This window comes from Chionomys nivalis, chromosome X, assembly GCF_950005125.1.
Source record: "Chionomys nivalis chromosome X, mChiNiv1.1, whole genome shotgun sequence".
NCBI classification, from domain to species: Eukaryota; Metazoa; Chordata; class Mammalia; order Rodentia; family Cricetidae; genus Chionomys; species Chionomys nivalis.
Window position 1 is genome coordinate 24,556,126 of NC_080112.1, and position 24,396 is coordinate 24,580,521.

General features: G+C 42.8%; 1 protein-coding gene across 3 annotated transcripts in view; it reads left to right on the top strand.

Annotated features, from left to right (window-relative positions):
* Shroom4 (shroom family member 4) overlaps positions 1-24,396 on the top strand; it is a 201,720-nt gene that overhangs the window by 138,209 nt on the left and 39,115 nt on the right. Inside the window, exons 1-4 of one of the 3 annotated variants that reach the window (XM_057759474.1) lie at positions 9,357-9,634; positions 14,106-14,240; positions 16,452-18,936; positions 24,089-24,150. In XM_057759474.1, coding sequence (XP_057615457.1) covers positions 14,185-14,240; positions 16,452-18,936; positions 24,089-24,150 — 2,603 coding nt within the window. In that variant the 5' untranslated portion in view covers positions 9,357-9,634; positions 14,106-14,184. Of the gene's footprint in view, positions 1-9,356; positions 9,635-14,105; positions 14,241-16,451; positions 18,937-24,088; positions 24,151-24,396 lie in introns of those variants that run through there. The other 2 variants (XM_057759472.1, XM_057759473.1) reach the window with 2 other exon arrangements.

A 24,396-nucleotide genomic window follows, 5' to 3' on the forward strand; every position in this document is an offset into this window, starting at 1 on the left:
CCATGTTTGCTCTTGGCACCTTTTTCAAATCTCAAGTGGATATAGCTGCATGGGTTTACTTCTGCAGCCTCTGTTTCATTATGTTAGTCTGTTTATCTATTTCTGTGCAGCATTTTTGCTGTTTGCATTACTATACCTCTGTAGTGTGACTTCAACCAGGCATTTTAATAACTTCAGCATTGCCCTTTCTACTCTGGCCTGCTCTGAGTGGTTGGAATCTTTATGCTTCTATGTGGATTTTAGGTTTTGTTTTTTTCTAGTTGTATGAAGAATGTCATTAGACTTTCAAAGGAAACTGCATTAAACCCTACACAAGTTTGGATAATATAGACATTTTTATAATTCCTCCGATCTTTCTGAGACTATGTAAATTGGATTTTTTTTCCCTTTGGTTTCTTTCTCGGGAGATTTTTTGTTGTTGTTGACTTATAGAAAATCTACTAGTTTTTTTTTTCAAAAACCACAGAATGTTTTTATTTCTGAAGAGAGTAGTTTTTTATTATTTATTAAAGATTTCTGCCTCCTCCCCACCACCACCTCCCATTTCCCTCCCCCTCCCCCAATCAAGTCCCCCTCCCTCGTCTGCCCTAAGAGCAATCAGGGTTCCCTTCCCTGTGGGAAGTCCAAAGACCATCCACCTCCATCCCGGTCTATTAAGAGGAGTATCCAAACTGCCTAGGCTCCCACAAAGCCAGTACGTGCAGTAGGATCAAAAACCCATTGCCATTGTTCATGAGTTATCAGTAGTCCTCATTGTCTGCTATGTTCAGCGAGTCCGGTTTTATCCCATGCTTTTTCTGACCCAGGCCAGCTGGCCTTGGTGAGTTCCCGATAGAACATCCCCATTGTCTCAGTGTGTGGGTGCCCCCCTCGCGGTCCCGAGTATGATAGCTTTTTTTCTGATCCTTTGCTGAAATTATTTATCTTATCTTAGATTTCTCTTATAGCATCTTTAAGGTCTTATAAATATAGTAGAATTTGATCTGCAAACAGGGATAATTTGACTTTTTCCTCTTATTTCTATTCCATTAATTTCTTTCTCTTGCCCATTTTGCTGTAATATTTCAAACATCTGTACAGAAAGAAAGTGGAGAGAGTGGGCAGCCACCATCTGTCAGTCTGTCTGTCTGACTGTTCATCTGTCTGTCTGTCTCTTAGAGATGATTTCTGGTTTCCCTCACTTACTGTAGTGTTGTCTATCAGTTTATTTTATCTAACCTTAATGTGTTGAGTTATGTTTCTTTTATTTCTAGCTTCTTTAGGACTTTTATCTTGAAGGAATGTTAGACATTATTAGAAACCTTCTTTTGTATCTTTTGAATAAACACCTCACTTCTCTCCATATTTATTTGCTGTTACATTTATTTATGAGTGTTACATTATCCTTATATACCTGGAATATAACTGTTGCGGGAGATCCTTCCGCTCCTCCAGTCAATAGCCGCTGAGATACCAGCCTCTTAGCTTCCTGCCCCACATTGGGCACCAGATGATGAAGGCGTACATCACAAACAATCCCACACAAGTTTGGAATTATGATTAATAGGGTGGTATTTATTTAAAGGGGAAAAAACTTACAGATCACCATCCCAGACAACAGCCCTCTCTGCAATCAGGAAGGAGTCTAGTCGCTGGAAGTGGAGCAGGAAGCAAAGAGAGAGGGCGAGGAGGGAAGTAGCCGCTTTTTTAAAGAGAGAGACCACGCCCCAATGGGCTGGTATCTCAGCGGCTATTGGCTGGAGGAGTGAAAGGATCTCCCACAACATATAACCAACCTGAGCTATGACCTGTAATGTCTTTAAAGTGTCATTTATTTAGTTTTCAACTATTTACTGAGTTGTTTTGTGTCTGTATTCATAAGGGAACATGGTCTGTAGTTTTCTTTTCATTGTCATTATGTTCTAATATTGCAGGACACTGCTGTTTTCACAGGATAATGTCAATAGTGTTTTTTCACTCTCTCTTTTGTGAAACAGTGTTAGTATTCCTTAAAAATTTGTAGAATCTGAAAAAGAACAAGGGGTGTACAAGGAGAATTTGGAGAGAGGCGAGAAGAGAAAGATGTAATTAAAATATCAGAAATAAAAAAATATTTTAAAAGTTCAAGAAATACAAAATATCAGCAGTGTATCTGCGCAGTCCTGGAAATTTTTGTTGTTATTTGAAATTCTATAAGAAAGTAGACTTTTTCTTTTTTGGACAGGATCTCACAATGTATCTCTGGTTGGTTTGATGCTTGCAAAATTCCTGCCAAAGGGTGTGCCATCATGGAGGCCTAAGTTAGAACTTAAATGTTCTCATCTCACCAACACAGACACACACACATACTCATACACACTCTCTCTCCACCTGTGTTATATCGTAAATGTACTATCATAATTTAAACGTTAGTTGTTTGCATATGTAAATCATGTATATCATAAATGTGTGTTTGTCAACTGAATTTTATAGCACTACAGAAAGAAAGTCACAGAAAATTGAAGATTAATAAACTATAAGTTTATAAATACCTTAGACTGCAAAAATTCCCAGGGGTGTACACAGACTATGGTTCAGCCAGGTAAGGCCTCCCAGGGAAGACTCATATATGGAAATTGCTTGTTGGCTCATATGTCCTCCTGACAAAAACAGTCATGATCCAGAAACTGTGTTTGTAGTTCTGAAACCTTCTTCATCATAGAGAAGTCTGTTCCTACCCCAGAGGCCAAGAACTTTTCAAGCAGTTATTGTCTGTTATGTATTTAGCAATGACAGCAGCAAAGAGACCCTCAGCCTGCCTTAGAGGGCATGGTTCCACATGTGTCTAAGGACAGGCACCAGTGACCATCAGTAGTACTTTAAAAAGGAATTGGAATTACTGTTCCAGAATATATGGTTGAGTAAAGGTTATCAAGCTTGACCATGCCTACTTGTGCCAGAATTATATCAAGAACTTATAGAAATATGCCATAGTGTCTTCCTCCCAGTTTCTCATTCAGAAGTTCTGAAGTGGGGCCTCAGAATTTGCCTTGTGCTACAATTCCAGGGGATGCTAATGCTATCTTAGAAAAACTTATGAAACAGAACAGAAACTTGGCTAGAAGACTTAGGTTCAAGTCTTACTTTAAGTCTCTGCAGCCCGGGTTTCTTTTTTTCTATGGGAGTAGTTACGTGATCATTGCAAGGGCTTAGTGGGCTCCTGTGTATGGAAGGTACTTATTGACTACATTGCCATACACAGGGTTAGCTGCTGGACGGCTTGGCACCTGCTACTTGATGCATACTTCATGTATCCGTTCTTCAACCCTTGATAGTGACCTCAATTGAATTCCCCAGTGTTCTGTTGCTATGCATCCCCAAAAACTTTCTTCTTATTCTTCCGGCCATGATCTGATCTTACAGCCACTACCATTTCTCAGCGCTATTTCTCAGTACCATGAGTAAGAACTTGTCAGATGATGGAACTGAATAATAGGGTCAGGGGTCTGCATGGCTGAGGCCCTAGATTTCATTTCCAATTACCTAACCCCCCAAATAAAATGAACCTGTCACATACAATCTTTTTTAATTAGAGAAGTGAAGTTATTTAATACCAAGCAGTGGAAAAGTATTTGGAAAGGCATTTTTCTAGGCTGATACTCTCAGGACAAAATCCAGATGTCTGAAATAGTTTAATAGTCATATGTTCAACTGGAGACCCTTAGTAGGAATGTGTGGGGCAGCTGTATAGTTGCCTGGGTAAGTTATGGATTCCTGTAGAACCCGGTCATTTTTCCTTAGGAATTTCTTGTTATTCATAAAGTTATGTGTATGTCATCTAGAAGATTGGAGAATAATTTAAAAGTGAAAAATAAAATGGTTCTTTATTTACTTTTTAAATTTAATTATTTTACATCCTGACCACAGCTTCTCCTCCCTCCTCTCTTTCTACTTCCTTCCCCAACTTCTCCCCTACTCTCCATCCCCCAAATCCACCCCTCTACATATTCACTCTGAAAGGGGCATCAGCAAAGCCATGGTGTATCAAGCTGCCCTAAGGCCAAAAACCTCCCCCTGTATTCAAGCTTAGCAAGGCAATCCAGCATGAAGAATAGGTTCCCCCCAAAATAATCAAAGTACTAGGGACAGCCCCTTGCCCCATTTCTGGTCGTCCCACAAGTAGTCCAAGCTGCAAAACTGTCACATATATGCAGAGGACCTAGGTCCTTCCCATGGAGGCTCCCTTGTTGTTGCTTCAGACTCTCTGAGTTCCTAGGAGTCAAGCTATCTGTTTCTGAGTGTTTCTTGTGATGTCCCTGACGCCCTGGCTCCTACAATGCCTCTTCCCTCTCCTCAGCAGGGCTCCCAGAGCTCAGCTCAGTGTTTGACCATGGATCTCTGAATCTGCCTCCATCAGTCACTAGATGAAGGCTCTCTGCTGACAACCACGAGAGTCACCAATCTGATCACAGGTGATGGTCAGTTCAGGGTATATACCCACGATTGCTAGGATTCTTAGCTGGGGTCATCCTGGTAGACTTGTAGGAGTTTGCCTTGTATCAGGTTTCTACCCAACCCCATAAAGCCCCGCTTTCCAGTCATCTTTCTCAGCATTCCCCCCTCCACACACCCCTTGAGTCTGATCCCTCAAGTTCCCATGCTCAGTCATTCCCAGTCCACTCAAGAGATCTCTATTTCCCCTTCCCAGGGAGGTCCATGGATCCCCCTTTGGACCCTTCTTGTTACCTAGCCTCCCTGGGTCTCTAGATTATAGAATGGTTATCCTTTAACTTTACAGCTAATATCCACTTATGAGTGAATACAGACCATGTTTGCCTTTCTGTGCCTGGGTTACCTCACTCAAGATGATTTTTACTAGTTCCATCCATTTGTCTGAAAATTTTATAACGTCTTTGTTTTTATCAGCTGAGTAATACTCCATTATGTAAATGTAGTATGTTTTCTAAAACCATTCTTCGGTTGAGGGGCATCTAGTTTGTTTCCAGGTTCTGGCTATTACAAATAAAGCTGTTATGAACATAGTTGAACAAGTGTCCTTGTATGACTGAATATCCTTTGGGTATATGCCCAAGACTGGTATAGCTGAATTTTGAGATAGCTCGATTCTCAATTTTCTGAGAAACTGCTGTGTTGATTTCCAAAGTGGCTGTACAAGTTTATACTCCCACCAGCAATGGAGGAGTGTTCTTGCTCCACATCCTCTCCAACATAAGCTGTCATTTGTATTTTTATCTTAGTTATCCTGACAGGTGTAAGATGGTATGATGGCTAAAGATGATGAATATTTTTAAGTGCTTCTCTGCCATTTGAGGTTTTTTTGTGTTTTTTTTTCTTTTTGCTGAGAATTTTCTGTTTAGAATTGTGACCCATTTTTTTTAATTGGATTGTTTAATATTTTGATGTCTAGTTTTTGAGTTCTTTGTGTATTTTGGAGATCAGACCTCTGTCAGATGTAGGGCTGGTGAAGATCTTTTTCCATTCTGTAGGCTGTCACTTTGTCCTCTTGACAGTATCCTTTGCTTTACAGAAGCTTTTCAGTTTCATGAGGTCCCATTTATTGTCAGTCTTAGTGTTTGTGGTACTGGTGTTCTCTTCAGGAAATTGACTCCTGTGCCAGTGCATTCAAGGCTATTCCCCACTCTTCTATTAGGTTCAGTCTTTGATCCACTTGGACTTGAGTTTTGTTCAGGGTGATAGGTATAAATCTATTTACATTCTTCTACATGCCGACATCCAGTTATGCCAGCACCATTTGTTGAAGATGCTTTCTTTTTTCCACTGTACAATTTTGGCTATTTTGTCAAAAATCAAGTGTCCATAAGTGTGTGGATTATGTCTGATCACGGTGGAATAAGCCTAGTTATAAAACAGCAATAGAAATCACAAAATACACATTGTCATGGATATTGGAGAACACCCTACTGAATAATGAATGGGTAATTGAAGAAATAACAAAGAAATTTAAAATTTACTATAGTTTAATGAAAATGTAAATACAACACTCCTAAATCTACAGGATACAATGAGGATAGTCCTAAGCAGAAAGTTTGTAGGGGAACCTGCAGTTAGGGTGTGTTGTGTATAAGAATAACTTTTAAAAAAAATCTGAGGGAACGTAAGCAAAAACTTCATGACAATAGCTAAACAATCTTGTCCAGACATGTCAGGACAGTCACACACAAGAGTTCACAGGAGCACAAGACCTGTGCAAGATCAAAGCAAACACAATTACAGCGTGAATGTGCAAGGAGGTCACAGATTTCCAGCTCCAGCTGAAGAGCTATTGCAACCCCATGCTCCAATAGGTGCTCCTACCTTCATGCACATATGGGCAGCACCAAGTGAACTCAGTGGGTTTTAGAAAAAGAAAGCACATGAAATTAAGAGGGAATAATGGTGGGTTGTAGGGTCAGGAATCGAAGGGGAGGTAATGGGGGTGTAGATGATCACAGCATAAAGGATATTGTGAAGCAATAAAAAGAAATTTAAAAATTAAGTTACACACACTCACGCTCACTCTTATTTTCCCCATTTGATTGAGTCTTTGATAAAGAAGGGTATCTGGATCACTAGGCTTCAGTGTCCCCTAGCCAGCTGTCTAGTAGGGAAAGGCATTCAGAGTTCTGTGTCCCTCCATTATGACCAAGCCTTTCCCTTCTCTGCCAGATAAACAAGCCATGCATATATATTGTTCTGCACTGCCCTGGCCCCCCTCCCCCGATTGGTAGGCTTCTCTTCCTGCCTAGTGGGCCAGGATATGCTTGGACTTCTTCGTGTGCAGAAGGTGGAATCTATTATTTGTGGGGTGGCTAAAAGAGCCCCAGAAAGTAAACAGAGCTAATCAAGGACACTCTTTTGTGCTTCTCCTTATCCAAACACTTTCAGAAGAGGAAAGAGTCCATATTGCATTACAGCCCAGACCACAGTCCCAAATAATAAGGGTCACATTTTCTTCTTGCCCTGGGTGGGAAAGAGCCATGGTTCACTTTTTGATTGTCATCTCCCATCCACTGTCTTGAAAGGGGTTTACTGAACCAAGAACAAAGACAGGAGGTGCTGTAAAAATATATTGACACCACAGCCGACTAGGGTAGCTGGAGATTAGCTCCTTCCAGAATTATCCCATTTCCCTCCCCCTCACAACAGTCTTTAGAAGGACTCTTCTGGGAGACAGCTTCTGAATGATCTGCCATTTCTCACTGCATGTATCTACTCTCCTCCCACCCCAGACTAAGTGCTTGTCTTCTCAGGTCTTCATAAAGAAGTGCCTTGCTCCAAGCACAGGAGAGCCTATCATATTATCTGCTATGCTGCAACCATTATCACTCCCCCGTATTTTCTAACCTCTAGAAAATTCCAAACTGGCCAACTATTACTCGAGTTCTTATCTTTTCCTTGTCCGAGGATTTCTCTGCCTATGTGCCCACTTGCTAATCACCTCATCTGGGGACTATCCGACCTTCCTGGCCTCACTGCTTCCCTACCTTAACCAATGCCAAGAATATCCTTCGACCTCTACTCATTGTTGGCTCAGCTTCAGCTGGCCTGCCATGGCCTCTGACTGTTGTCAAAATAGGTGCTCTTTATTTTGCTCAGACCTGGGGCTCAAGAAACCTCATCAGATAAACACTTGCATGAACCAACCTTGCCGAATGAAAATAGGAAGATATTTGGCAACCGGAGGCAACAAAAGACTAGATATCCAAGCCTGAGTATTAAAGTGAGAATAGACTTTTTTCCTTGTAGTTTTTTTTTTTTTTTTTTTTTTTTTTTTTTTTTGTAACAGGCATTATTTGCCAGTATGTTGTTACTGATGTGGTTATCGCGGGAGCAGGCTCATCCTAACACTCTGTAGAAAGTCATCACTTTGTCCCCGTTCTAAATCCACTAAGTCAGAGTCTGCTGCCCCATGACCCACATGCCCAGTGAAGTTTGACAAGTGCTCATTGAGAGCACGAAGTCTGGCTTTGAGCCTTCTTTTAGCTGGACCTGTCTCATCTATCCCTGTTTGGATCAAAGAAATCGATTTTCTTGCTACTCATAGCACGGTGTTCATTGTACACTTTGGTTAAGTTTAGTATGAATAACATACATATACTGTTTATCAAGTGCCTGTTACATGCCAACTGTGCTCCATACATGAGGAATTTAAAATTCTGTGACAGTCAGTAGGCCAAGAAAGTTCATTTAAAGGAAGTCAAGATTTCAAGTCAGCTCTGTATTCCCTATAAACTTAGCCCTGCAATAGTACTTATATAAATTGATAAACTTATGTGAGGTACAGAGGAATGCAAGAGGATGGGGCTAACTTCCCCTGAGAGGAAAGCCCTAGCGTACTTTCTGTCTTGAGGGAGCTTGTATAAGCCCTCATGGGAACCATAAATTACCAAAATTGAAACCAGAGGCCAAGGGAAATTGGAGTAGGGATCAAGTTAGTTATGACGGGAAAGCCCTTACTTGACATCCCTAAGAAAACTTAAGTTCTGATACCTGGGCCTGGGCTTAGGGGCATAACAAATTTGTAATAGAATGTTCTGGGTTCTGGCCAGCAGAGTCAGTAAGGGTATTACTGTGCACCTCAGACTTGGATGTACCACCACTACAATACTTTATGTCATAGGTGCAAGGATCACTCCTGACAACTGAGTTCCTGGTTTATTTTTCAGAGAAGAAATCGAAGCCCATAGAAGGTACGATTGCCAGAGTTCAGCGTGACCTGATAGCAGATCTAGGGACACTCCTAAGTGCCACTATTCTAACATTGCTCATCAGCTCTTTCTCTGGAATTGGAGTGTTTAGTGTGAGATTAAGTTTTCTTTGGCAAGAAACAGATGCTCACTTGCTTCTTGAAAGTAAAAGACTGGAATATTTGTAAACTCTTGTATCGCAGAAGGACCCTTACCTTGAAAAATGTTTAAGTCAGTGGTCCCTAGCTTTATAAAAATGAGTACTTTATAAAAATAGTACCATTTCTCTGGACCTGGAGGCTGCTAAGCCAGGCTGGTTCTTCTTTCTTGGGGCCCTGAGGACCTGCGGAGATGGCTGGGTGGGGTCAACTCAGTCCAGGAAGTGCAGGAATTCTTTTAAGTGTATGCGTCTGGGGTGTTTTTCTCTCTCACTTACGTGTATTTTTAAAAATTCTTTTTAGACACCCGCTTTATCTTTCCCAAACATCATTTCCTTGCTCCTTTCCTGAGTTCTAGCAGTGGCCAGGGGCCCAGCTTCCTTATTGGTCTCTGAGCTGGGGATGGGATGGGCCAGGGCACAGAAGAGGTAGGAGGCAGGAATGGGGTGGGGGTAGGGGGGAAGGGAGGGTTGCTGCTGGAACTGCCTTTCCTCCTTTGCCTTGCTACTAGGGCGCTGGCTGGTTCCTGGAGCAGGGTCTTTACTCTTATCCAGCCCTTGACACTGGCTGACGTTCCCTAAGGCCGTGGTCACAGAAAAACCCAAGCAGGCTGATAGCTGTCTCTTGCTGACCACTTGAATTCCTTGGATGGCATTTAGGATCTTGGGCTGCCTGCCTCACACCCAGGGGGGTCTTAAGCAGAGGGCTGATGGTCCCCAGCTAAGAGAAGACACTGGAGTGGTTGAGACTGAAGTAGCTGCATACTCCAATCTGTCATAAGCCACCTCTCCTCCCTGAGCAACTTCCATGGTAGGTACAACCACAGTTTCCGACTTTTGCCTCCTCCCGCTGTCTTCCTTTGGTGTCTTGGTTTTCTGCCTAAGACAGGCATTTGAGGATACGGAGTTAGAGAATATGTGCAGTCCTAGTGCCTATCCCAGCTTTAGGAAAAGGGATGAGGTTTCTAGTCATCCCTATATTGGGGTCAGGCTGTCTAATTGATGCCTGGGCTTCTTTTACACTACTTATTGCTCATCCTCCCATTCTCCACTGGAGGAAATAGTTTTAAGTCTAGAACCACTGGGACCTCCTTTTTCTTACTACTTCTTGAGGTATGGTTATGTCAAGCCTTAGATATATAAACTTTATGAGGCCGAGCCCTTTGAGCATGTTTTTCCTTCAAATTTATTATTTGTGTGTGAGCGATTGTATACCAGAAGACAGCTCTGTGTCTTTGGTTCTTCCTGTGTACCTTTATGTGGGTTCTGGCTTGTGCGATAAATGCTTTATCTGCTGAACCACCCTGCTAGTCCCAGGTCTGAATTTTGATCCTAATACTAACCATAGATCTTGTTGCTAGCTATGTGTTTCTGAAAGATAATTTAAGTTTTCTGCATCTCTCTTTCTTTATTGATAAAGCGGGGGTAATAATAGGTCTTAGCATGACATGGAAGTGAGGATTAAATCAGCTAATGCATATGACGTACTTAGTACCTGACATAGCTTCAATGTTCATAGAGGACCCTGTTTTATTTTTTCATACGTTTATAGAATGTCCATATCAAGCACTATGCCAATCGATTTCACACATGAAATTGCCTCGTTTATATCAGACCGTAGCTCAAGAGAAATAGATAGTCATCATCCTACTTTCCATATAAAGACTATAAATTATACAACCCAAGCTCTGGTGATATAGACTACTTGCCTAGCATACACGATCCTAGGTTCCAGCCCAGCGCCCTTGCCCTAAGTTAAAAAAAAATCAACACCTCAGAAAATCCTTGGGCAAGGCTACACAACTAAGGTTTGAACACAAGTGTTGCTGAGTCTAGGACAGTTCATAAATGATAACAGGCCAGGTTCTGGGCTTGCGGGCTATTTCTTCCCTTTCTTAAATGAGGGTTAAGTGGGAACTTGATCTGGCTCTCTGCTGAGATTTCCTTCCTCCCAGTCTTGCTTTTTTTTTTTTTTCTAGTGTCTCCAGAGCCCTCCCTCCCTTCCTCTGTCTCCTCTGGGATTATTTTCTACTGGAGAAACCCTAGAGACTGCTGGGCCTGTTTCAGCTACTGTTTTAAGTGTGGCAGGGGAGTAGTGCAGTGGAACTTAGACAGAAGTTTCTCGGGCACACTTAGTTGGAAGCGCCCTGAGCCATTTAAAAGGACAACTTTGAGCTAATAGCCAATATTGTACTCTGTGGGATTTACTGAGCACTTGGTAAAGCACTAGACTCTTTGAGAAGGCTTCTTCTAATACCCACAATAACATAGGCAGGTGAGGATGCTGCTTCTAACTCCTATAATCTAGCCAGTTACTCTTCCATTTCTCAAGAAAACAGTAGCATAGAAAATGCTAGACTTTTGCTTCGCATAACTTACTAATTTAATATAATTAGTAGGACAAAGCTAATACACACGAAATGTTGATAAGCAATACAAAATAGCATGTTATGATGGGCTAAATTATGAGGACTACATTCCCTGGGATAGACTCCCCGGAGGAGATGACACTGGTAGTACATACTTATTTACTTTAATTTGTATACTGTTTAGTGCCTCATGTCCACAAAGATGTGCAAGTTAATGACCATTGGGAATATCCCCCTTTTACTGCTATGGAAATGATAATTCTGAGAAGCTGTCACTTGTTGACAGCAACAGAAATTAGTAAGTGATAGAGTTAGGATTCAAATCAAAGCAGTCCAATTACTGAGATAAATTCTACTACTTAATGAATGACAATAAAGGAGAGCTGGGAAAAAAAAACAGAGCTGGCTACAAAGTGTGATCAGAGCAAGAAGATGAAGCTATAGTATAATACAGCTTATGGAGGCTTTGAAATCTGATCCAGTTTGTATTTGAAGCAGGACAGGGTAAAGCATCGGAATTCAGTGGTAGAGAATGTCCCTCCAATTGAGTTGCTGTTTAACTTGGTAGGATCTAAAAGCCACGGGTGGAAATATACTCTTTGGCAGGTGGACATAATACTTTGGACACAGTATTGAGGGCATAACTAGAACTGAAAGGTACTAGCAGTGGATTCTGGAAGGAGAGTTGTAGTTCTATAAAGGTACCAAAATTGAGAGAGGAAGGAAAGAGAGAGAGAAGGGGGAAAGCAGGGTAGATAGATGGAACAGGCAGACAAACCAAAGATACTTTATAAAGGAAGACTTAACAGAGCCAATAGTGGATTAAGCAGTTGGGAAAATCAATGCTTACTAGTTCATGTTTTAGACTCAGAAGAAACTCAGAAATCCTGGATATGGAAGAAAGACCCAAAATAGCATAGATTCCCTATTTTATAACTACAGTCTCAGTGTTTAGAAGCACCAGCCATAATAATAGATGTATACAGACCTAATAGTAAACATTCCTCCAACTGGGAGATGCTTGACCACATGACTCTTTGACCACATGACTGCTGGATGCGAGTAAGAGCAGGGTTCTCCCAACACCACAGCTTTGGGTATGATATTCCAACCAAGCAGAGAGCAAGTGCCTTCTGGAACCTGCAGTCTTCTTGCTGTGTATTCAATGTTCCATCATAGGACAATGTGATTATGAGGATGGGGCCTCACCACAAATTTTAGCCACTGCTGCTGATCTATGGTCCTGATGTTTGACAGGTAACTTCCTCTGCCCTTCTTCCCATATATTTCCTTGTTTGTGTCTCTTGCCTCCAGCAAGGCCTTCTCCTCAGAACTACCTTTTTAGGCTTTGACTTTGTGCTGTCTGACTCTTCAGAATTTTTGCATTTCCAGAGAGGCTGCAGGGCTCCTTCTTGACTCTGCCTGCTCATGGGAGTTAGAGAATTTATTTATCCCACTGGATAGCAAGCTTTCTGACAACAGGAGTCCTTATCTGTACCACCAGTGCCCAATAAGGGGCCCATGAATAAATTATTAAATAATATATCATCTAGATATCTTTCTACTATCTACTCAGTGGATTTTGTCCCTCAGCGATATTCATCTGCCTGGCACCCACTGTATATTCCTATAAACTTTCTCAGTGTCTTTCCTTCTGACATTTGTTTATCCCTCTGTCGTGTCTCTTGTATTACCTGACCCTCCTGTGCCCTCTCCCTTTCCCTACTTCTCCTGCTCACTCATCTGTATGTCTTTCTTCTCCTGCTTCTATTCTCCCTCCCATCAGCCATCTCTTTCTTCCCTAGTTCTACCATGTCCTGGCTTAGCTTTCCCAATCATAAGAGTGGCATCTAATCATATGAAGTGTGACAGTTGACACACTGTAAGAGTTGCAGTTGTAGGCTTTAGCCCCAGACAGAACCTCTGGTTATATTGAGGGCATTGGCCGTAGACCTGTTTCCAGTTATTTGCCCCCACCATACTAAATAGCCAATCTCTTCTGTCACCATAGCCTGTTCACCACTTTGTCCTTTTTCTTCTCACAAGAGTTTGGACTCTTTGTCATGACTTTGCCTGCAAGTTCAAGTATCTCCCTTATGTGTGCCTGTGTCCATCTTAACCTTCAGTCTCTAGGGCAATTTTATGGTACTTTGTTTCAATTAATTCTGTCTCATTCATGAATCAGCAAGCTCTCAAAAGTATAGACTGTGTTTGACTCATGGCAATATCCGCAGAACTGCATGTATTTTAGAAGACACATAGTAAACATACAATAAATACTTAACAGAATTAATGAAGAACATTTGAACAATTCACACTCCACCGCTGACTTGTTAAAGCATCTCAACCACTCATGTCCTTTTGCAGAGAAAAATGGGAAGATTGGTCATATTGATATTTTCCCTTAAAGACAAGTGCAGGTAGGCTTGCTATTCATTGGTCAGCAGCTTTTGTGCAATCCACGAATATTACTGAGCGTCTACTGTGTGTTTAGAATTAGTATACATCCTTGGGTATGCTTTTGTTTGCTTTGGTTTTTTTCAAGACACGGTTTCTCTATGTAGTCCTGGCTGACCTGGAACTCCCTCTGTAGACCAGGCTACTCCTCAAATTCACAGAGATCCACCCGCCTCTGCCTCCTGAGTCCTGGGGTTAAAGGCATGCACCACCATTGCTCAGCGATACCTGGATATGTTTATGAACAAAACATTTCCACTGAATCTGGCATTTTATGTCTCCAGGAATCATCCCTTGATAAAGGAAATTTGAGTAATGAAGCTAAGGGGAACACTTAGATGTCTACACTAACTCCTTGGAAGATAATCTAGCTCATTGAATGGAAAGAGGTGGTAGGGACGGAAGTCGCCTGGGAAGTGATTTCAGCACTGACTTCCTGGCTCTTTCTTGTTGTAGGAGAAACATCCCCGTCAGTAGGCCGCACTCATGGCATGTGGCCAAGCTATTGGAGGGGTGCCCTGAAGCGGCTACCACCATGCATTTCCCTTCTGAAGCCTTCAGCTTGTCTTGGCATTCTGGTTGCAACACAAGGTGAGTCTGCAGGATGGCCAGCTTCAAGGTGGGCTAGAGGATGAACAGCTTGGTCACTTGCGTCCTCTGATCTTGTCCCTGCTTGATGTTTTAGAGCTGAATGGGTATAGCAGAAAATAGCACGGCCATTTAGAGTCCCTGGGCTCTTATCTAATTATATGACTAACAGGCTAGCACCATGACTTTGAGTCTACATTTTTACTTCTTGATAGTGTTTTCTTGAAGTACCTCATTTGAACCACAAAAATAACCACTCTGCCCTGATTCTCATTCTGTCTCACTATTGATTCTTCTTCAGATTCTTTTCTTGATTCCTGTAGGAGGCGGTCTTCTCTATCCATAGTCCCTCACTAGGAACTTCCTCTAGTGTTTGTTGGTTCTCTCACAGAGCAGAAATCTCCAAAGCAGCGACCTCCCCAAGTCCAGCTCCATGACAGGAGCTTGGTGTTGTCCATTTTTATCGAAACAACTGCTCATTGGACAAATCGCTTGTTTGTTTTTCCCCGAGTCGCAAAGGTAGCCAAAGTCTAGCGCTCAGTTGTGTTTTCCCTTCAATAATCATGTCTCCCCTCCAAGAGTGAATTTTTTGTTCGGGGCGGGGGGGGTCTCAAGGAAGCTAAGGGGTAAGTTTTCCCTAGATTGGTCATTTTATTTGGTTTTAGAATCCAGGGACTCATGGGAGAGGCAGTTTTGTTCTAGAAGAATGCACAGAGATATATTCTACATCTGGCTCCCATCTGAGTGTGTGTGTGCATGATGTGTACGTGTGTATGTGTGTGTGTTCCCGCAGAAAGTGAGGTGAATAGCAGGTTCCGTTGACAACAAGAAATGAATGTATTGCTAGCTCAGAACCAACTGAGCAAAGTGGTTAAAGCCATGCAATGAGCAAGATAAGGGGAACCCGTTCAGGAGCTCTCCTGGGTTTCTGAGCCAGGGCCTTTCTGAGAGCAAACCTGCAACCTGTAAGCTTCTGGCCAAGGAGAGCTAATGGCATTTCTTGGCTCAGTCTGGCTATGTGTTTGGGAAATGGCACTTAACATTCAAAATGATATCTTTTCTTCGATCTTCCTGGCGGGCTTTGGCTGTTAGTAGATAAGGGAAGTATGGGCGAGCATAGCCCACTCATAGATCATGGCTAATAGTAGAAAGCACATTGATAACAATGACAGCCGAGAGCAACTCCTGCCTTAGTAGTTGCCTGGGCTCTGACAAGGTCCCTTTGTTTCTTATCTGATTTCATCTGCACAGAGTTTATTATTTTTTCCCATTTGGAAGTGTTATCAGAGAGGAGGTAAGACTTTGGGTGGAGAGAGTCCGGGGTTCCAATTGCAGTTCAGTTTCTTCCGCAGATTGCAGAAATCATCAGTTTGCTTTTCTTTGTGGCTTAGAAAGTGAAGAAAGTCATCTCATTTGGGCTTCAGATGGAAGACTGTAAAAGGCCTCAGTAAATAATCAAAATTTCTATTATCAAGAAAAATCGTCGGTTCTGAGGCTGTAGCTCCATAGCAGAGCCCTTCCCCTAGTATGTTCCAGGTCCTCAGTCCCACCTTCAGCCCTACAAATAAAGTGCTAGCGAATCTCCAGACCAAAGGAACATCTCAACTCCACCCCTGACTGCACCACTAGTTAGAGTTGGTTAAAAAAAAAAAAAATATCTTCTCAAAGTTACTTCCCTCTTCGGAGCTTTGTTTCATCGACACGAGTGGCTTTCCAAAGTGTGGTGAGGCCCACTGGCCTGTTATAAGGAGCCCTCCATGTGAGTGTGGTGCACTTTGAGAATCACTGCTTTAGGAAATGCTCGGGCTGAAGTCAAATCAAGTCCCATAGGACTCCTCTCTAATGCTGATGCTTTGAACTGTCTCTGCTGGCAGAGAACCACACGCTGACCCAACAGAGACTACTCAGAAGCAGCTTCAGACTTGCTGCTAGCAGTGACATCACGCCTAATCCGCAGGACGTTTCCCCAGGCTTTGGGATATGGGCTCATTCTTCCTCTCTGTGCAATCCTGTCTGTCATTCCGTCCTGTTTCTGTGCTATCCCTCTGTCAGTCTCCTCACTCGTTTCCTCTGTTTCTCCCTTTGCCTCATTTTCCTTTCATTTGTAACGTGCGTGGTTCTGACTTGACCTGTCCTTTTCCATGGTGGACGGGCCAAGGTGGGGAAAGGGTCTAATTTTTTGGCTAACTCATGCATATGCCTTGTGTCTTACAGTGACGTGTGTGTGCAGTGGTGTCCCCTCTCCCGGCACTGCAGCACTGAGAAAAGCAGCTCAATCGGCAGCATGGAGAGCCTAGAACAACCAGGCCAAGCTACCTACGAGGGTCACCTCTTGCCTATTGACCAGAACATGTACCCCAGTCAGCGTGACTCAGCCTACAGCTCCTTCTCTGCTAGCTCAAATGCCTCTGACTGTGCCCTTTCCCTCAGGCCAGAGGAACCACCCTCCACAGACTGTGTCACGCCAGGCCCAGGGCCAACTAAAGCCACCGATGGCCAAGCTAATGTATGTGAGACCTCAGAAAGTAGCCACAGTACCAGTGGGGACCGTGGGACCTCCACTTCCCAAGAGTCATCCTGTCCAGAGGAGGGTCAACACTCAGGACCTGCCAAGATGGTACCAGGTCCACCAGAGCCTCCTGTGAGGCGGGACAGCCTTCGGGCCTCTAGAGTTCAGCTCCTCAATGGAGAGCAGCGCCATGCATCTGAACCTATGGACTCCTTGCAACAGAAGGAGAAACAAGGCTTAGAGACACTGCTGCCTCCAAGGAGCCCTAACCAATTCTGCTGCATAAGTGGGCAAGACCAAGTGACAGGCGAGGGCCACCAGAACTGTGAGCTCAGCCAGCCTTCTGAATCCAACCAGGAGGACTCTGAGCATCTACTGATAGAGGGCTCCTCCAAAGCGCTTGATTCCCCAAAAACCCATGACAAGGGTTCTAGCAGAGAGTTTAGCCTGCTCAAGGAGGCTTCAGCAGATTTGGCTAACCCTTTGTCCTTTGGTGCCATCCCACACCTCCGAGGAAGCACAGAGCATCGCCATAGTGCTCCAGAACAGCTGCTGGCATCCCAGCTGCAGCGGATGGGTGTGGATTCCAGAGGCAGCAAGGGGATGGAGTTGCCAGCTGGGCAGGATGGGCACCAGTGGACAGTGTCCCCTTTGCACAACAACCCTAAGGGAAAGAAAAGTCTAGGTCTCCCTACAGGAGACCCTCAGGACCAGCCTATCAAAGAAAGGAAGGCTAGGCCCATAGATGATAAGGCGATGGGTCCCGTGTACCAGAGCCAAAGTGGTTCTCCACTTGGAGAGGTCGATGGACCCCTGCCAGAACGAACTTACTTAGACCCAAACCGAGCAAGCAGAGCAGGCAGTGACTTGGCTAGCCAGCAGCCCTCCGCCACTTGCTCCCCTATTCAACAAGCCAGAGACTTTTCAACCTCTAAAGTAGCTGGTCACGCAGAAGCAACTGAAGAAGGTGACAGTGAACCCAAGGAAGGTGGCCGATTAAGTGGCAGAAGGAGTGGAGGTCCCCGGGGCCGCTCCATCCAAAACCGGCGGAAGAGCGAGAGGTTTGCTACCAATCTTCGTAATGAAATTCAGAGGAGGAAAGCCCAGCTCCAGAAAAGTAAGGGTCCATTGTCACAGCTGTGTGACACTAAGGAGCCAGTTCAAGAAACCCAAGAGCCTCCAGAAAGCCCCCCACTCCCTGCTTCTAACTCGGCGCACCTGTCTTCATATAAAGAAGTCCCTAGCCCGGGAGACAAGCTCTTCAATAAAAGCATGATTCTCAGGGCTAGGTCTTCAGAATGCCTCAGCCAAGCCTCGGAGAGCTCCAAAACTAGAGTAGGCTTAGAGGGAAGGCTAAGCCCTGGCCAGAGGTCCGGCCAGTCTTCTTTGAGCCTGAACACCTGGTGGAAGGCATCTGACTCAGCCTCCTTAGACACTGACAAAGCAAATGCTCTCCCTGCGGTCTGTGGAGGTCAATGGAGATGGTCGCCAGAATATAACCCACAGCCACATGTGCCACTATCCACTGAAGGTCCTTCCAGCCCAGATGACAGCAAGGAACTGAAGACAGCTACTGCTCAAGCTGGGGAAGAAGCCATTCTCTTGCCGTTTGCAGACAGAAGAAAGTTCTTTGAAGAGAGCAGTAAATCCTTGTCTACATCTCATTTGCCAGGCTTAACCACTCATAGCAACAAGCCTTTTACCCAGAGACCAAAGCCTATCGACCAAAACTTCCAGTCAGTGAGCTATAGGGAATTGAGATGCCATCCCCTGGACCAATCATATCATCCCACAGACCAACCATACCATGCCACAGACCAATCATATCATTCCATGTCACCACTTCAGTCAGAAACTCCCACTTACCCAGAATGCTTTGCTACCAAAGGCCTAGAAAATTCCCTGTGCTGTAAGCCACTGCACTGTGGGGATTTCGATTACCACAGGACCTGTTCCTATTCCTGCAGTGCTCAGGGAACTGTAATGCATGATCCTTGCATTTATTGTTCTGGAGAAATCTGCCCTGCATTGCTAAAGAGAAATTTGTTGCCAAATTGCCTCAACTGTAGGTGTCACCACCACCAATGCATTCGGTGTACAGCTTGCTATCATAATCCTCAGCATGGTGCCCTTGAGGACAGCAGCCTGGCACCTGGCAGTGCTTGGAAATCCAGGAAGTCAGCAATACAGGTGAGGACTTGGTTCCTGGGGGAGTGAGAGTCATTATTTTAAAATGTAATCACAATGCATTGCAATGATGTAGCCCTGTCTCTACCTTCAGCCATCAAGATTGCAGTATACCTGTGCAGCTTTAGAGGTTGGGGAAAGTAAGTTTTGCTCCTTAAAATGAACAAGACTGAAATTTGTTCTAACTTTAAAATTAATATCTGAGTGACCTTAAGTAAACCATGAACTGATTATAATGTGAAGTTATGTCATTTTTAAAGGGAAAAAATATATTCACTTATAAAACAGCTAGTACTAATAAAAATTAAAAGGTAGGATCCACATAAAAGATAAAAAGTACTAATTGTCTTCTTGCATCTGACTTATTTTGCTTGATGTAATATTTTTAGTTGTACCCATTTTCTGCAAATGTCATGATTTATTCTTTTCTTTATGAATAAATAAAATTATAGTATTATAGTATCCAGAGGACTCCAAGTCCTTCCACAGATACACTTGCATACCCGTTGTTATAATTACCATTCTTACAACAGTTGAGGCTAGAACCAGCCTAGATGTCTGTCCATCATCAGATGAATGGATAGCATGGCTCTTCTGTTGGAAGCAAAGGTGGAGAACCATGTTTTCCAGTGTGTATTTGCACAGAAGTTGAAAAGAACAGGGCATGAAAGCACATTAAGAGCTTGATATGGATTAGATTTTCATGAGTGTATTAACAACCAACAAATGTACATTAATATACATGTCATAGGAAACACATTTTGCCTAAAATTGTATAAGCAAATGATCAACTTTAATATGCATGCTGAAGTATTCTTGAAGTATACTCACATGTACAAATTATTGTCATTTCCCGCCTATGCATCTTACACATATTTTGGGTTACATATGCCTACAGTTCCAATAGGCTTTGAAGCTATAGTAAACAATATTGTTTTCTAAATATTAACTTGAAGTCCATTGCTACTTCTCCATATACAGTTGAACTTTGTAGATTGGCTTCATATCCTATAGCATTGCCAAACTCGCTGATGAATTCTAGTACCTCATTGGTAGATTATAAAAAATTTTGTACATAGGAGGTTGCATCATCTTGGAATAGAAGGAATTTTGTATCTTTTCCATGTTCTGTATGCTTGTTGCTTTTCCTGGGACCCCCCCCCCAATTCCCTGTTCAGAAGGAATGTTAAAAGCGACAGTGTTGCTTGGTTTTTAGGGCTTCCCTGTGAAGTTTGGTGGCTACGATCTTCTAGTGATTGTTGTTTTTTAGTTGGTCTTAATCTTGGGGAGAAATGCCCTTTTAGTCTTAGCTTCAAAGGAGCTCTTTTTTAAAATTTAAGAAGGAATTTTGGATTCTTTCAAATGTTTTCCTATTTCCATATAGTTTTAATTTTTATCTAAATTTATAGTGAGTTATACTGGTTGGATTTTAAAATAAGTATCCACCTAGCATTTCCAGGATAAACCCCACTTGATCATAATATAGTAACTTTTTATGCTGCTAGCATTTTGTTAAGGCCCTTTGAATCTACATTTAATACAGATTTTAGTCTATATTATAAAATCTTTTTTTTTCTAAGTAGGTAATGCTAACTAAATGAGGTGGGAAGCAGTCCCTTCTTTTCTATTTTTCAGGAAGAATTTGTACAGCACTGCTGTTTTTTTTTCTTCTTTAAGCATGTGGTAAAATTTATCACTGAGCCAGGAGATGGTGGCACACGCCTTTAATCCCAGCACTCAGGAGGCAGAGGCAGGTGGATCTCTGTGAGTTTGAGGCCATCCTGGTCTACAAGAGCTAGTTTCAGGATAGGCTCCAAAACTAGAGAGAAACCCTGTCTCGAAAAACCAAAGCAATAAAAAAAATACTAAAATCATTTGGACCTGAATTTTTTTTTATGAGAATGTTTGAAACTGCACATTAATTTCCCTGATAGAAACAGTTATGGAGATTATCTGTTTCTTCTTGAGTGAGCTTTGGTAGATTGTGGCTTTTAAGGAATTCCTCTATGTCATTTACATTTTTACATTTATGCAGATAAAATCATTGGAACCTCCTCTGAAGGGCATGTCAGAATTTAAGATGTACCAGTTGATGAGTAGAGGAGGAAACAGGTCCATGATAAGGTGAATATAGCAAAAATGTCAATTGTAGCATTGTAGCATCTTGATAGGATCCATGGATGCTCACGGTAAATGCTTCCATCTTTTTGGTATGTTTGGAAATATTCCCAGTGCTGAAAAAAGAGAAAAGAAAACATAGATAATGCCCAAAAGGCATTGAAGCTGAAACTAGACTAACTGGGTTTAAATTCTTTCCCCAGAATTTATAGTGCCTAATCTTTTCCGTCTGAAAAATGAAGGTAATAACAACACCTGCTTCGTTAAGGTGGATTAAATGGCAAACATGTGCAAGGCCTTTATAACAGTGACTGCCAGGCAGTAATCATCTTATAAGTAAGCTATTTTAAGATGAAGGGAAATTTGGCTTAGCTTGAGAATCTTGGCTGAAAGAAGTACTCATAGCAAGTAATAAGGAAAGGGGGTTGAAGGTGAGTGGAAAGAAGGGAGAGAATGAGTACAGGGCTGTCATCTCTGGACCAGAATCTCCGGAAGAGAAGGAAGTTTATTTGACAGGTAGCAGCAGTTGGCTGTAGCAATATAGGCAAGCTGTGCCTATGTCATCCCTCTCCTTTTGTACTTGGAGGGACACATTGGGTTCCTAATGCCTGTTAGACTGACTAAGTATATGTGCTTAGACACTAGACTTTCAGGTACGTGGATGACGATATATATAGGGGTATGCCGTTTCTACCTTGTTACTGGAATCCTGTATTTTTGACCCTGAGAGATGTATAGCATAGGTTTAGACACTCTAGCTCTAGCAACTAAGGTAGTTGCTGTGGTGACAGTCTGAAGAAAGGCTGGGAGCCTGCCAGCTCTTTCTGCCATGAAGAAGGTTGGGGAACTAACTAGCTCTGGCTCAGTGATATCTAGACAAGTGAAATCACCATCTACTTACAAGCACACATGTTTAGGCCAGTTAGTTTTACATATATTGCCAGATGATTTCACTTAACACTTACATGAAACTGGTGAGGAAGCTGAGTCTCAGAGAGGTCACACAGCTCACAAGGTGCAGAGCCAGGATCTGAACACCATGAAAATAATGTGTATATGGCTGTCCACTAGATTCAAGCTGCTTTAAATGTAGCGATGCATTAAGTCTTCTAACAATCAAGAAATAGGTACCCTGGTCATAAATATGCTACCATATAGCAAGTACCATATATTTATGGTATAATGTTTAAAAATGTTAATATATATGGGTATAATGTGCAGTATCAACATATACATATGCACATATGTATAACATTTATGTTTATTGTGTATAACATATGTGTGTTTATATTATAACAGAGTTAAAAGGGACTGTGGGCCATCCACTTGCTGAAGGGTAGATGTGGAAACTGAAGCTCTATTTCTAGCTGTAGCTGTGTTCTGGAGTGTGTACTGCTTGCCTCTCCATAAGTAGATTGCAAAGCCTAGGCTTTCTCCCATGTAACAGAAAGATGGCTGCTAGCAATATCGCTTTCACCAAGACAGCCAGTTCTCCTATAATCTTCAACTGCTTTACCCACTGTGAGTATTGCTCCTTGAGTTCAAAGAGCACAGAACAACAGTTTTAGGATTACTAAGTGGCTCAGGCAAAAGAATAAAGTAATACTGAGATTCTCAAATGATCCGCGGGAGTGGGTGGAGGGCTCGGCCTGGTTTACCCACTCCTGTTTTCTAAGCTCTTCCACAGGTCTAGACATCTCATGAACAGGGAATCCTGGCTCATGCTGTAGCTGAACATGTTATGGTGCCTTTGTGGACAGTGACATCTCATAAACATGTCAAGGCAGACAGAGTCTGAAATACAGTTTGTTCAATTTGCTCTGCTGTATCCCAAACAGAGCCTGCTCTCTAGTTTTGTGAAAGCTGGAATCAGAAAGTACTTCCCACCTTTTCCTTATTAATACCCAGAGGCAGATCCCGTGGTGTTCAGGCTAGGCTTGTCCACTCAAGTGGTCTTACTGCAACAGACTCCCAAGCCAAGTGCTGTAACCACAGAACCTTCTAGTTACCATGCACTGTGCCGGGCATTCTCCACCCATCTTGTTTGATCCTAGCTGACTACCTTTATTTGCCAGATAGCAAACTGAGGTTCGAAGTGGTGACAGAATGTCCCTCACATAGCACAGATAATAAATGTCTTAGCCAGTATAACTGACACCAGAGACCTGTGTCATTCTGCTTCACTGGGTGTTTGGCCCCCAAAGAGAGGTCTGCTAGGGCTAAGGCAATAAACCTTGGGAGAGACTAATAATAACAGTATCGGAGCAAAGTGAATTTAGAAGATCAGTGCCTTCTCTTGGACTGAGTCTCCAGGTAGAGGGTGCTAATTGCAAAACCAGGAGAAATCTGAAAAGCAAGCATGCATTCAGGTTTGGGCTCTAGTAAGAAAGGGAAATTTTTACAAAAGGCATATATGACTGAGCAGTTCAGGAAACTACATCCAAGACAGACAATCTACTTGTATAATGTATGAACCAGGGCACCCAATACTTCATCTCCCAGAGATGAGCTCATGTCAACCCTTGTCTGAATATGTGGGCAGAGGCGTAAGAACAACTGCAGGATAAGGGTTACTGGCATCTCTGCTCTACCTTTTCCCACCCTTGGAGAGAGATTCTGCAGCAGGATCCTCCAAACCCCCTTGAGGTCAGTGCTTCCAAGAAGATGCTTTCTAAATATGAAAAAGCAGGAACGATGGCCAGCTTCATCCAGTAGGATAAACAAAAGATCTCCAAACCCCAGTGCAAGTAAGAGCTAGAGCAAACAGCTAACGTGCTAGCTTTTGGCGTGGTTTGGGAGGGGTGTGGAGCAAGAGGGAAATTGAATATTCTTAGCCCACAGTGTCCAGGTCCCTGAGCGCTTCCTGGATATCTGCATGAGTGTCGTGGCTCAGCAGCCTCCCAAGTGCGCATGACTGTACACTGTCTGGGAGTGTCCACGCTACCAGCCAAGGAACCTGGGCCAGGCTGCTGTTTGGAAAACTACCTGGAGACCTTGACATTCAAAGTTGCCTAACTTACCAGATTTTCTTTTGCAGGAATTTCCTGGGGACAAGTGGAAGCCAATAACCGGCAACAGGAAAACTAGCCATTCAGGGAGGTAAGTGACGGCTCTAGCAGGCTGCGTGATTGGGTGCGTCAGAAACTTCTTTAGAAATGGCTATGGCTTTTGGTTTGCTTGATTTTTTTTTTATTTAACAGAATTGGTTTGCTATTCACACCAAGGACTTATTTCTATAATTATAATCCAATGACCTCCCTACGTCACCATCTGAATATAGAGTCGATAGATTGTGAGGACATTTTAAAATAGTGTTGTGAGGGTATGTCTGTCTGAGGGAGGCAG